General features: G+C 48.2%; 1 protein-coding gene across 1 annotated transcript; it reads right to left on the bottom strand.

Moving 5' to 3' along the window:
• Positions 1-1,877: 1,877 nt before the first annotated feature.
• On the bottom strand, positions 1,878-11,793 carry BPIFA3 (BPI fold containing family A member 3). Its single transcript, XM_004746625.2, has 7 exons — positions 11,452-11,793; positions 7,106-7,256; positions 5,164-5,271; positions 4,395-4,544; positions 3,071-3,155; positions 2,585-2,648; positions 1,878-2,077 (listed from the first exon to the last, which is right to left on the bottom strand). The coding sequence occupies exons 1-7, from the start codon at positions 11,570-11,572 to the stop codon at positions 2,043-2,045; spliced, it is 714 nt and encodes a 237-aa protein (XP_004746682.1). The 5' UTR covers positions 11,573-11,793; the 3' UTR covers positions 1,878-2,042.
• Positions 11,794-12,908: the final 1,115 nt, after the last annotated feature.

The raw sequence follows: 12,908 nt of genomic DNA, 5'->3' as shown, positions 1-12,908 counted from the left end.
CATGAGGCCAAGCCTGGGCTCTAGAGTCTGGCTGCCTGAGCACAGTCAGCTTGATTGTTTCCTCGCTGTGTGATCTTGGGCTAGGGGCTTTCTCTCTCTCAGCCTTGGGGTCCTCCTGCATGAATTTGCTGTGAGGATGTGATGAGACACTGAATAGAATCTCTGAGCACCAGGCTTGGCACATGCCAACTGCTTAATATGTGTGTGCTGCTATGATTAATATGTGTGTGTTATTTCCCCTTGATTTCTCAGAATGCTTTGCCTCCCCTTGGGAGGAGGGCGAGAATCAATATTTAAGAACTGAGTAGTCCTTAATCAAATAATTAACAATGATTTAAATGAGTTTTCATAAGCATTTCCCATGGACCTAGCGTGTGCTAAAAATATTGCAAATGTTTTTTCATATTCTCCTATAAACATCACATAGTAAATATATTTTTTAAAGATTTTATTTATTTGTCAGAGAGAGAGCACAAGCAAGGGAAACGGCAGAGGGAGAGGAAGAGGCAGGAAGCCAGAGGTGGGGCTCCATCCCAGGACCCTGGGATCATGACCTGAGCTGAAGGCAGACTCTTAACCAACTGAGCCACTCAGGCGTCCCATGATAAATATTTTTTATTTCAGAAATGTGTTAAAGTCTAATATATCTAAGAAAAATGCACATAAGTGAATAGCTCAGTGAATTTTCTTTCTTTTCTTTTTTTAAAAGATTTTATTTATTTATTTGACAGAGATCACAAGCAGTCAAAGAGGCAGGCAGGGGGCTCAATGAGTAGAGAGCCTGATGTGGGGCTCAATCCCAGGACCCTGAGACCAGGACCCTCGAGCCAAAGGCAGAGGCTTAACCCACCTGAGCCACCCAGGCGCCTTGCTCAGTAAATTTTCAAAAACTAAACACCATCCTCACACCCAGCATCCAGATCAAGAAACAGAAGCAAGCCTCCAGCCCTTCCCAGTCACTAACACCCTCCTCAAGGCTGCCCATGGCCCTCATCTCTGACAGCATGGGTTCCTTTTGCTGTTTTTGAGCTTCATATAAATGGGAGATGCAGTGTGTGCTCTCCCGTGCCGGGCTTTGTTTCGAGCGTCGTGAAAATGAGCCCTGATGGGCATTCATGGTGTTGGCTCAGGGACTGTGAGGACCACTGCTGCCGTGAGCAGTCTTACCCATGTCTTGTGGTGGCCTCAGTCCTGTGTTTCTGTGCGGCGCCTGCAGGGAGTGGCTGCAGGGCCACAGGCCAGGCCTATGGGTTGCTTTTGTAGCCATGCCACCGGGATTCGGAAAGCAATGGTGCACCTTACCTCCCACCAGTGGGGTCCAGGCTCTTGTTGCTCCACATCCTGGAAGATCTCTATCCCCGCTATGTGGGTGAGGGAGACCTGAAGGGAAGTTGCCATGTCCCCAGCACAGCCAGTGAGTCCTCAAACCAGAATCACCCACCTTCACAGGCACTTGCTGCACTCCCACTCTGGGCCAGCCCTGTCCTGGGGGCCAGGGATCAGTGGTCATTCTGAGGCACAGGGTTCATACCCACACAGGACTTCTCATTGGGCTGAACTGAATTTGAACTCAGATCTGTTCAGTGCCAACATTTACGCTTTCCACTGTCATCCTTTCCCTACACTCCACTGAAGCCTGGCAAAGCAGTTGGGACATAGTAGGTACTCAACAAATATGGGCTAAAAGGGAATGGGAACACTCAACAGGGCCCTCCCTGCATTGATGAGCAAACCTAGAGATGGGCTTCTCACTGCCAGTTACAGGAAAACACAGTATTTTCTCTGGCGTTTCTAGACTGATGAGCAAACCCAGGCATAGTTAGTATTAGTATGGATCCTTCATCAAGTCTGACTTCTGGAACACCAAACTCCGGGCCCAGGAAGGGGCATCTCTGTACTCTTTAGAGTTAGCGTTTATTATGGGACAGGACAGGCCGCCACAGGGCCTGCGGTAAAGGTGTTTGGGGGCAGTGGAAGGCCCACTCTGAGGAAGACTTAAAGTCCCAAGGTGTGGAACCTCCTTCCAGGTCAGTGGGCTGGACTCATAGTTGGTTGAATTTGTGAGCAGCAGCCTGTTCTGTAAGGAGAAGAGGCAGCATCAGTCACTAGGGTGACTGTCTGCCCAGGCCCTGCAGGGGACTCTCATCCACCCATGCCAACCTAGGGTCAGTGACTGAGCTACTTGGTTTAACATTCTTTCCAGATGGTAAGTAGTTATGCGCTTATTCCCTCACTAGACTGTGAGCTCCGTGAAGGGGGGAACAGTGTCTCTCTGCAAATGGAGGGTGGTTTCAGTTTCGGGGTGGGGTACAGTGATCCCTAAAGGACTGAATGGAGATCTTGGGAGGAGCTGCAGTTTCTGGTAATCTGGAGATTTGGATGACTGGCGGGGCACAGCTGGTAGGCATGCCCTCTGCTGTCCTAGCTCTCTCGGGGGACAGGAACAGTCATCATCATATGGTCCCCTCTAAGTGTGCTCAAAGCACAGGAAGACACCCCTCCACAGGCCTCACTGGGAGCTGCACTAGGACACCTCCTCCCTTTACCAATCCTGAGTCCTCCCTGGACGGACATGGACACTCACCCATGAGGCTCTTCAACAGTTTCACGTCCAGCTGTCTGAGGATTTCACTGATCAGAGGACACACCTGGGCCACCAACACAGAGAGGGGGGTCAGGCCAGGACTTAGGAAAAGAAAGCTAGAGAGCCTGCGGCTGGAAGCTTAGGCCTTATTGGATTTCCAGAGGGAGTCATAGCAAGAGCAGCTCCCTTGTATTGAGCACCGGCGGGATGCCGTGCACAGCACTTCCGCTGCCCTAATCCTTGTGACGACTCTATGACAGGAACTGCAGGGACTCCCATGGTACAGATGGGCAAATTGAGGTGCGGGGAGGCTGAGTCCCTTGCCAAGGACACCCAAGCCAGTAGATAACAAACTGAAATTTTTAATGGAAAATTTTCAGGTCCTAAAGCCCAAGATTGGAAACTCTTTTTCTGAATTGCCAGTATGTATGTCCTGACCCGCAGACGCAAAGATACCCCAGGGGACAATATTTTTCTCAAACTTACCTGACTTTCCACCAGGTGTGGGATGACTTTTGCCAAGTTCTCCCTGAAGTTGCGGAGAAAATGTTTCATCTTTGGTGAGATATCTCTAGAAAGAAGGTAGATACACAGAACAGATAAATCCGTGCTTTACCAATGCCAGGCGCTAGGCAGTGAGTACACCTTACACAGTCATCCTAAGACAGCCCTATACTAGAGGCATTGCTGTCAGTAGTTGAAGGGGCAACTCAGAGAGGTGATGTGATTTGCTTAAGGTCACACAGCCAGTAAGTGCGGATTAAATTAGAACCAGGTCAGTAGAGCTCCAGAGTTCAGACCTTCCTCTGCACTGTCCTAGCCTTGAATGCCTGGCATGATTTAGGCATTTAGTGAATGTCTGATGAGTAAGTAAATGGACACCCACTGAAGACCTAGTTGCTTTCAGCATTCTGGAATTGCAGGGAGAAATCACATCCAAATCTTGCCCTCAGGAGTCTCACAGTCTGCTGAGTTGATAGACTTAGTCAGCCAGTATATAAACCTATTATACTCTATTAATTAATATGCCCTACAAATAGTTCTCTTTTTTTTTCTATCTTATTCACAACTGTATTTCTAGCATCAGGCATGCCATGTCTGGCTCATAGTAGGTTCTCAATCAGTAGTTGTTGAATGAATGAGTGATGAAGAAGAGTTCTAGAGAAGAAGGGAAGGGCATTCCAACCAAAAGAATCAGCATGTGCAAAGGCACGGTGGTATGAAAATCCATGGTGTGTTGATAGAGGGTTAGGCCCTTCAGCAACACAAGAGGGCAAAGGGCTATAGGATGGGGCAGCTGAGAGGACAAGTGGGGTCCTGACTGACATCCAGGAGTTTGCTCTTCATTCAGAGGGCTTTGGAGAACCACTGGAGAGTTTGGAGGAGGAGCTAGGAGACATGACCCCGTTTCTGTGCTAGAAAGTTAATTCTGCCCAGTGGAAGAATGGAGTGAAGGAGGTGAGTTCTGAGTCTGGGAAACCCAGCTTGGCTCCTGCAGTAGTCCACAGAGTGGTCTAGGAGCTGGGGTAGTAGCTGTGGGGATGGAGAGAGAGGAGACAAGCGGGGGCTGCCAGTAGGTCATTGATGGGAGCCAGTGAAGGTGGGCAGCTGGGCGTGAGGAGGACAAATAATTTGGCTCCTGGGAGGTTGGCTGGGCCATCACTGGGATGCTGACTCAGGAAGAGAAGTAGGTCCTGGGGAAAGGGTGAGACCTGTGTTGGGCTCATCCAGGAGGTGGTAGAGCCGCATGGCCACAGCTAAGGCTAGGCAGGAAGGGGCCCAGCCCAGTGGAGGGCAGCTGGGATCTTACTCTGTTAGGACTGTCGTGTGGATGCTGCTCGGCTCTACAGAGCAATGGCCTATCACCAGATGCCTCCGGCCGAACTCGTCTTTCTCCAGCCAGAACTCCACAACCAGGTTCATGCTTGCATGTGTCTTTATAATCTTGTTATTGAAGGACCTGGGGACGAGAGAGAGGAGGAGGAGGGAAAGGGCAGGAAACAGAGAGGAGGTGGTGGAAACAGCCCACACAAAGGGAAGAGTGACTCTTTCAATAAACCAGCCCGGCCTGTTGACTCCCGCAACCAGTGACCAAGGAGAAAATGCTGTTAGGCAGAGTGACTTCTGAAAATCCTTTAGACAGACCAGCTAAGGGGCCTTTCGATATTCAGAAGTAGAGTTTATCTTATTTAAAAAGTCTGTACCGTTTAGCTGTCATCTCCCGTTTTCTTGGGGGCAGCTGATGGTAAAGGATAGTCTGAGCAGATGGAAGGAAGGTGATGATATAATTTAAGTGTTTCTCTCTTTTTTAAAAAATCAATGTAATGAACTCACATAGGCTTAAATGAGCAAATGACCAGGGATTGCCACCCACATTTCAGCTGAAGAAACTGGGGCTCGGAGATGTAAAGTGACCTGCCCAGGGTCACATAGTGAGTGAGTTCAGAAACAGAATTTGAACCAGGTGGGAGTCATAAAGATCTAGGTTCCCCAGGTTGCCAAATTCCACATCCCCCCAACTCCCAGATTCCCACTGAGGAGGAACAGCACCCCACCGACCCTGCTGCTGTATGACTCACAGTCTCAAGTCAATGTCAAATTCAAGTAAGATGTTTGCTGAGAACCACTCCTTATGGAAAGATATCCGGATCCCACTGTAGTCTAGCTGAATGTTGGTGATGTTGGCACTAGAGAAGGAAAGAGCAGAGGCCCTTTGAGTGGGAGGGAGCTCAGACATCAGGTTCTCAGGCTGACAAGAAAGGCTGGCATGCTGTTTATGAAAAGGGCCTGGGTGGGGGGGGGGGTTGAGTCAGATCCTTTTAAAGATGCTCGGAGGGCAAGAGCCACCTGCAGGAGCCTAGGGCTGCACGTTGTCCCAGAGGGCCCTTCACAGCTCCACACCACGAACGTGTGCAACCCACAGCCAGCTGCAGACCCACACGGGGGCTGTTCTCAGACCCAACCACTGCCTCCTAGCACAGGGACCACCACCTGCTCAGGTCCCCCGGCCCAAGCCCTGGGAGCCTTCTTGGCTTTCTCCATCCCTCCCCTTCACATTCAACCCAACAGTGAATCATGCTGGCTCTGCTTACAAAATCTACCCAGAGTCTGGCAACTTCCCACTCCTCCTGTCCCTTTCACCTGGACCAGGCTACCATCGCTTCTCGCCTGGAGATGTTCTTGGGCTCCTTACCATGAACTTGGTCTCTCTACAAACTATTCTCCATGCGGCAGCCAAGAGGCAGCCTTATTACTTAACACTCTCCCTGGGTTTCTCACTGCTCTTGGAATAAAATCTGAACTCCACACTGTGACCCCTAAGACCTGCAGGGTCTGGCCCTACCTGCCTCCACTGCCGCACCTTCTACGACCCTCTGCCTTGCCCACCAGCCACACAGGACTTCTCATTCTCAGACACACCAGTCTCTTTCCTGCCTCAGCCTTTGCACTTACTGCCCTCCTATGTCCTTCATGTGGTTTGCTCCCTTCCCTTCATTCTTCCTAGGGATTATCTCTTTAGAAAGGTCTTCCTGATCAGCCCCACTCTTACCTTGCTAAAGCTGTCTTCAGAACATTTCCCTGTACCTGAAATTATTTACTTTTGTGACTTAAATAACTAGGATATAAGATCCAAAAAGGCAGTGACCCTATGTCCTGTTCATAGCTGTATTCCAAGGACCCAGCCCAGGTCCTGGTACCCAGCAGGTGTACAATGAATGCTTGTAACAACTATTATTAACAGAATGGAAGGTGGGAAGTGTTGTGGCTGCAGACATCCAGGGAAACCCTGCCAGCAAGGGCTCATTAGAAGGGCAGGACTGAGGGGCGGAATGAGAGAGAAGGGAGCTTAAGGGCATAGCAGGCAGGAAACGGGTTGCTGCAGTGGAGGGGCTAGGGGCCTGGGAGGCTGAGGAGGCCCTGCCCTCCAGAGGAAGGAGTGGAAGTATGGTCGAGCAGCCGGTCCTGCTCTGTTGGGCTAATTGGAGTGCCCAAGGTCTACACATCTACTGTGTGTGACAGAGAAAGCTCCTAAGGCCCTGATCCAGGGACAGTTATTTCACCCTTTTTACTGATGAGGGCTTAAGGCTGAAGCTCAGAGACCTCAAACACCTTATCTAGAGTCACACAGCTATCAAGCCACAGAGTGGGATTCCAATGTCAGACTCTAGTCCTGGGTTCCTTTGGCACCCCAGACGTTGATCCAGGCTGTGCTCTGGGCACCCATGTTGTAGATAAGGCTTGAGTGCTCAGGCCATTTCCCCAAGGTTGGTGGCAGACCCAGGATTTAAGTGCAGGAACGTTTCTTCCTGGCTTTGCTTTGATCACCCTGTTACGCTTCCTCCCCAAGTGACCTCTCATATTGGGCCCCCCACTCGGTCTTGCATCGGGCCGTTCATCCCCTTCTTCCAGTCTCCCTGCTTTCCCCTTTCACAGCCGTGTGCCCCCACGTCCTGAGCTCTGCTCTCTGACCCAGAGCTTTATAGAGAGCCCTAGGGCCAGAGATGGGGTTCAGGGGCTCACCTGCTTTCTTGCTGTTTCTGGAGGTTCATACCATTTATTAGCCGGCCCACCATCCCTGGGGCCATCTGCCCTGAGGCATTCAGACTGTCCATGAGGCGGAGGTTCTGGATTCGACCCTCTGCGTTGTGCTTCATGAGGCCCTGGGCAATAACTGGAAATGGACAAGGGACCAGTGACATTGCACAGTGTTGTGGACAAGGTAGGGGGTTTGGAGTCAAGAAGCCTAGGTTGTGTGTGGGCTGCTGCATCTGCTTCTTGCTGAGTGATGGGTGCTTGTCACTCCTCAACTCCACCCTCTACACGGAAACCCACATGTCTCATCTGGAAAGTGGTGCTTTTCAGGGCTGAGGCCAACAACAGCGGCTCACAGGAAATGTAATGGTGGGAAGCCTGCCCAGTGCGATCTCTGAATCCGGGCCATAGAACCTAGTGTACAGCATGTATATCACAGTAAATGTTGCTTGGAGAGAACAACTAGGAAGAGAATGAATGTAATTTCTCCTACCCTGTGCCCGGAATCAGCAGCAGGACTAAGCAGAGGTCCCAGCAGAGAACGAACTCCGAAAAGGAAGGGATTTTCAAGTACCAGGCGCACTGAAATCCTGCCTGTCTTGATGCTAGGTTGGGGTCCAGTTCTGGTGAACCTCTAAGCATACCACAGGACACATGTATTTCACTGACTTCCCCCTCCCTGGAATCAGAACCCACACTGCAGAGCAGCAGAAACCATGGTTGTCCCTCATTATCCCCTGTTTCTGTTGCCTGCAAAGAAGAAAGTATGTTTGGAGTCCTAGATCTGGGTTGAAATGCTGCCACCTTCCTGGGTCTTGATTTCCTCAACTGTATAATGGGGGCAGTAATAATGCATATCTCACAAAATTCTTTTAAGTTGAGATAAGTTGTCCAAACAGAATTGGATAAATATCATTTATCCAAAAAAAGAACATTATTGAACATCTATTGGGTATCAGGCCTTGTGGTGCATACCAAAGACGCAGAACAGTTTCCTGTCTAGTAAGAGAGATATACATTGACTAGTTTCAAAGATAGAGTGATACTATAGGTATGCCTAGAACTCTTGGTAGTTCTTGGCTAATGATAATAGCAACACTTGGAAAATTGTGAGCCGTGGACTGGTAGTTGCCAGCCCAATATCCATCCATCTGTCCGTCTGTCTAATATCCATCCATCTATCCATCCATCCACCTCCTGTCCATCTTCCATCTGTTCAAATATCCACCCATCTATTCTTCTGTCTATCCATACTCCCATTCATCCATCCTGTCATTCCCATCTGAACCCTGTTTTGGTTCAGGCACTCTGTCCAGTTCTTTGTCCAGATGAGGCCTTTGATTATCTGAGCCGTCTTTGCCCAGTGACTCTTTCAGGTTTAAAGTGGGCATGTAACCCAAGTTGGCCTTATCAGACTAAACAGACGATCCTATGTTTCACATTTGAGGGGAAGTTTCTTTCTCTGTCTCCTACTGAAAGGGAGCAAGGCAGTGTGTCGCTCTGATGGTCACTGGCCACCATTTTCCTACCCTGCTGGGAACTAGCAGCCTAAGGATGACAGTATGATGATAGCAGAGATTTAAAAAAAAAAAAAATGAGTAAAACCCAGCTCTGGGTGGCAACTTTGAGTCAGACCCGGAGTTTGTCCTACCTGTGAATTTTGGTTATGTGAAATAACGTTTTTGGTTTTTTTTTCAGCCATATTGAATTGGGTTTTCTGTTCTGTGCAGCTAAGTACCCTAACTGATAGGGGACATGGTTATAGTGATAAATATATTCACAGTTGAAAAAGCATTTGGCCCATGCTTTTCTTCATTTAAATCTCCAGGGTGGCCCCATGAAATAGCATTCTAACTATACCCATTGCAACCATGAGGCTGCCTGGACCCCCAAATACACGTGAATGTATTTCATAACCTAAATGGAATGGATACCTTTGTGGCAAACCATAAAATGCCAAGTTGTGATGAGGGAAATGGGAAACAGTGATAATGTAAAAGATTTAAGAAATAGAAATAGTTAATTGAAGATTCCATTCCCCCAAAGTGTTTGATGTTTATGGTTTTGGGGAAGAGTTTTACCAAACTTTATATAAAGAGGTAATTGTGAAAAAGATAAAAAAAAAGAAAAAGGGGCCAGATTCATTTTATGAGGCCAGTGTAACTTGCCCAGCTTCCAGATCAGTATTAGGGAAAAAAGGTCCACATTGATTTCATGTATGAAAAATTGGCTAAATTCCTATAAGATTCTTAGCTAACAAATTGAGTAGCCAATAGTACATTATAAAAATACAAATAATACATTATATGTTAAAAAAACTCTAAAAATACATTACATTATAAAATATATTTTAGTATGTTACATTATAAGTACATTCTAGTACATTAGAAAAACAGTACAGTATAAATATATCATTCTAATAAATTATAAAGTATCAAACTTATTCCAGAAATGCTGGGATGGGTTCAACAGACAAAAATCTATTCATACAATTTATCACATTAACAATTTAGAAGAAAAAATGGAGTAATTTTTAGAGACAGGAAAACATTTGTTAAAAGCCAGTATTGATTTATGATTAAGAAAAATTCATAAAAAAAGAAAAATTCAGAAAACCAGAAATATGGGGATTTCTTTAACATGATAAAAAAGATTTCAAAAACCTCCGGAAAATGTTGTGCTTAGTGGAGTATTCTACATCTACAACTCTGTGACAGTTTGGGAGAAATGTTAGCACTGGTTAGACCTGAAGAAGGACCAGCGTCAAGAAAAAATTAATGCCGGGGCGCCTGGGTGGCTCAGTGGGTTAAAGCCTCTGCCTTCAGTTCAGGTCATGGTCCCAGGGTCCTGGGATCAAGCCCCGCATTGGGCTCTCTGCTCAGCAGGGAGTCTGCTTCCTCCTCTCTCCCTGCCTGCCTCTCTGACTACTTGTGCTCCCTGTCTATCAAATAAATAAATAAATTTAAAAAAAAAGAATAAATTAGTGCTCAAATCAGAGAGGATAGAAACAAATCCCTGGGGAAGCAAAGAGAAACATGGACAAGAGATGAGGACAGGGAATTTGAAGAAGTCAAATGGCTAATGAAACTGGGATGAGGGGCTCGAACTTCCCACAGATCAGAGGAAGTCAAGCTGAGACAATTCCATAGCACTCACATGCACTTCAGACTGGCAGACGGGAGAAAGACCGTGTTACGTATGGAATTGTGTAGCTCCTCCTGCCCCCAAATGAACATATTGAGGTTTTAGCGTCCAGTAGGACTGCATTTGGAGACTTTACCTCCTTGAAGGAGGTAAAGAAGCTTAAGCTCTGGTCTTAGGGTTGGGGCCCTAATCTGATAAGACTGGTGTCCTTCTAAGAAAAGAGAGACAGCAGAGTGCACTCTCCGAGCACACGCGGAAGGAAGGTCCATGTGAGGACACAGGGAGAGGGCAGAGACCCGCAAGCCAGAAGGAAGAGAGAAGAGGGGTTTCATCAGAAGCCAACCCTGTGGGCGCCTTCATTTTGAACTGCCAGCCCCCAGAATTTTGAGAAAAGAAATGTCTGTTGTTTGAGCCCCCCAGCCTGTGGTGTCTTGCTGTGGCCACTGGAGTAGACTGAGGCAGATGAATCCTCTCCAGTTCTGGGAAACAGGGCTGGGGAGACGGGTATGCTTGTTAGTCACTGGAGCCCATATAGAGCAGCACAGCCCTTCTAGAAAGCAATTTGACAGTCATTCGTTAAATTGAGTTTGTATCCACCCTAGGGCCTAGCCATGCATTCTACTTCTGGGTCTCTCCCAGAGACATTCTTCTACGGCCCCTAACAGAGACATATGCAAGGATGTTGATCTCAGGGTAGCTTATGTTAGTGGGGAGTTATGAGACGACTCAGAAGTCCATCCCTAGGGAAGTGGCCAAGGAGTGATGAGTCCAGTCTCATGGACTTCTCATTATCAGCATGAAGCAACAGATGTCAACAGCACAGTGTCCAATGAAAACAGTAAAAATCAAGATCTATATGGTGATGCCATCTATGCAAATCAAAACACTGTTATGTTGTATCAGGATGTGATTGTATATAAACACATGTGTTAAACACACCACAGAGCCAAGGAAGAGGAGTGGGAATGAGAATAAGCAGTAAAGGGGAATAAGCCCAAGAGGGCCTTGCCACGATTCACAGTAATGATGACATTCCATGAACTGGCATATGATCAATTCAACCTCAGTTTTCTACACTTGAGGTGTAAGAGAAAAAGGGAGAGAGGGAGTGACTGACCCAAGGTCACCCAGCAGGATGATGCCCTCCCCACCCACCCTGGGATAGTGGGCAGAGCACGGGGTGAGCTTACTTCTTGCCAGAGCTGGTCTGTCCATGTGGGCCTCGGCCAGACCATGCCAAGGTTGCTTGTGCAGTGCTGAGGGCACCGAAAGCAAGCCGAGGAGGACCAGGAGCCTCCAGATTGGACACATCTTGGGTTCTGGGACCTGCAGTTGTCAAGAAGAGTCATATGGTACCCAGGTGGGTGGTTGCGGGGTTGGCTGCCTGAATGAGTGGACTCATGGTTTTCTGTGGGAGAATGACACCAGAGTTAGCCCTGAGCATGCTGTGGGGAGGTGTCGTGATAGGCGCTGGCAGCTGCCTCTGGGCTTTGCTCACATGGTGAGGGCAGCAGGTGGAACCCTGTGGGGGGGGCCAGGGATTCAGAGGGAGGCTGTGTTGCTTGGATACGCCCACTAGAGCCCACTGTTGGGTCATCCAGTGAGAGTCCCCTCCCAGATCCTGCTCAGGCTGGGTATTGGGGATCCTACAGTAAATGAACGAGGATATCTAATTTCAGTCTTTCCAGGTGGACTAGGACTTTCTTAAGGTCAAGATCATTCGCAATGCCTACCATGTTGCTTGCTTGCCAGGAATTAGTGTTAATGAATGTTTGTTGGGTGACTCAATGACTGAACACATGAATGAGTGAGAACAGTTGATCTCTGAACCGCCTAACAAACTTTAAGTTTCTGTAGGGGAGGGTGTGAGGCGAATTAATCTTCCCGTGTCCAGTACTGCCCATGTATACTGCACGGTAGTTAGCAGTTAAGTGTGTGTTAAATGATACAAATGAATGAATGAACAGTTGGATGGATGGTTTATGGATAAGGTTTACAGGAGGCGGACAGAGAGCCTTGAAGCCAAAGCATTAGGTTTACTTCACTGCCCTGGAGTTGGGGGTCGGAGAAACTTCAGTTCAAATCCCCCTGTCCTCACCATCTCAGGAAATAGTGCCACAAACTATCCAGTTGCTCTGGCCCCAGCTCTTGGGGTCCTTCTCGACTCTTCTTCCCACTTTGCCCACCACCCATCTGTCAGGCCACCCTGTCAGCACTTCCAGAACCTGACCACATCCAGCAGCCCCTCCTCAGCCCCCCTCACATCGCCCTGGATTACACTGGGCTGCCCCTACCTGGTTTCGTGGCTTTCTCCCTTGCCCACCTACAATCTGTTTTGCACACCACAGCCTGTATAATCATTTTAAAAAAAGATTTATCTATTTTCATTTGAGGTGGGTAAAGGGGCAGAAGGAGAGGGAAGGAAGAGAATCTCCAGTAGAATCTCCACAGAGTCTAACGCAGGGCTCGAGCTCATGACCCTGAGATCGTGACCTGAGCCAAAACCGAGAATCAGATGCTTAACCAACTGAGCTGCCCCAGGGTCCCCTGCATGATCATTTTAAGACGTTAATCAGATCAGGGCCCGCCTCTACTCAAAATTCTCTCAAGTTTCCCACTGCAGCCACACAGGCTTCGGGGGTCCGGG

The sequence above is a fragment of the Mustela putorius genome, unplaced genomic scaffold, assembly GCF_011764305.1.
Source record: "Mustela putorius furo isolate JIRA1106 unplaced genomic scaffold, ASM1176430v1.1 tig00000743_pilon_pilon_pilon, whole genome shotgun sequence".
Lineage (NCBI taxonomy): Eukaryota > Metazoa > Chordata > Mammalia > Carnivora > Mustelidae > Mustela > Mustela putorius.
Note: the sequence above shows the minus strand (reverse complement) of the source record. Positions and strands in the feature narration are given on the sequence as shown.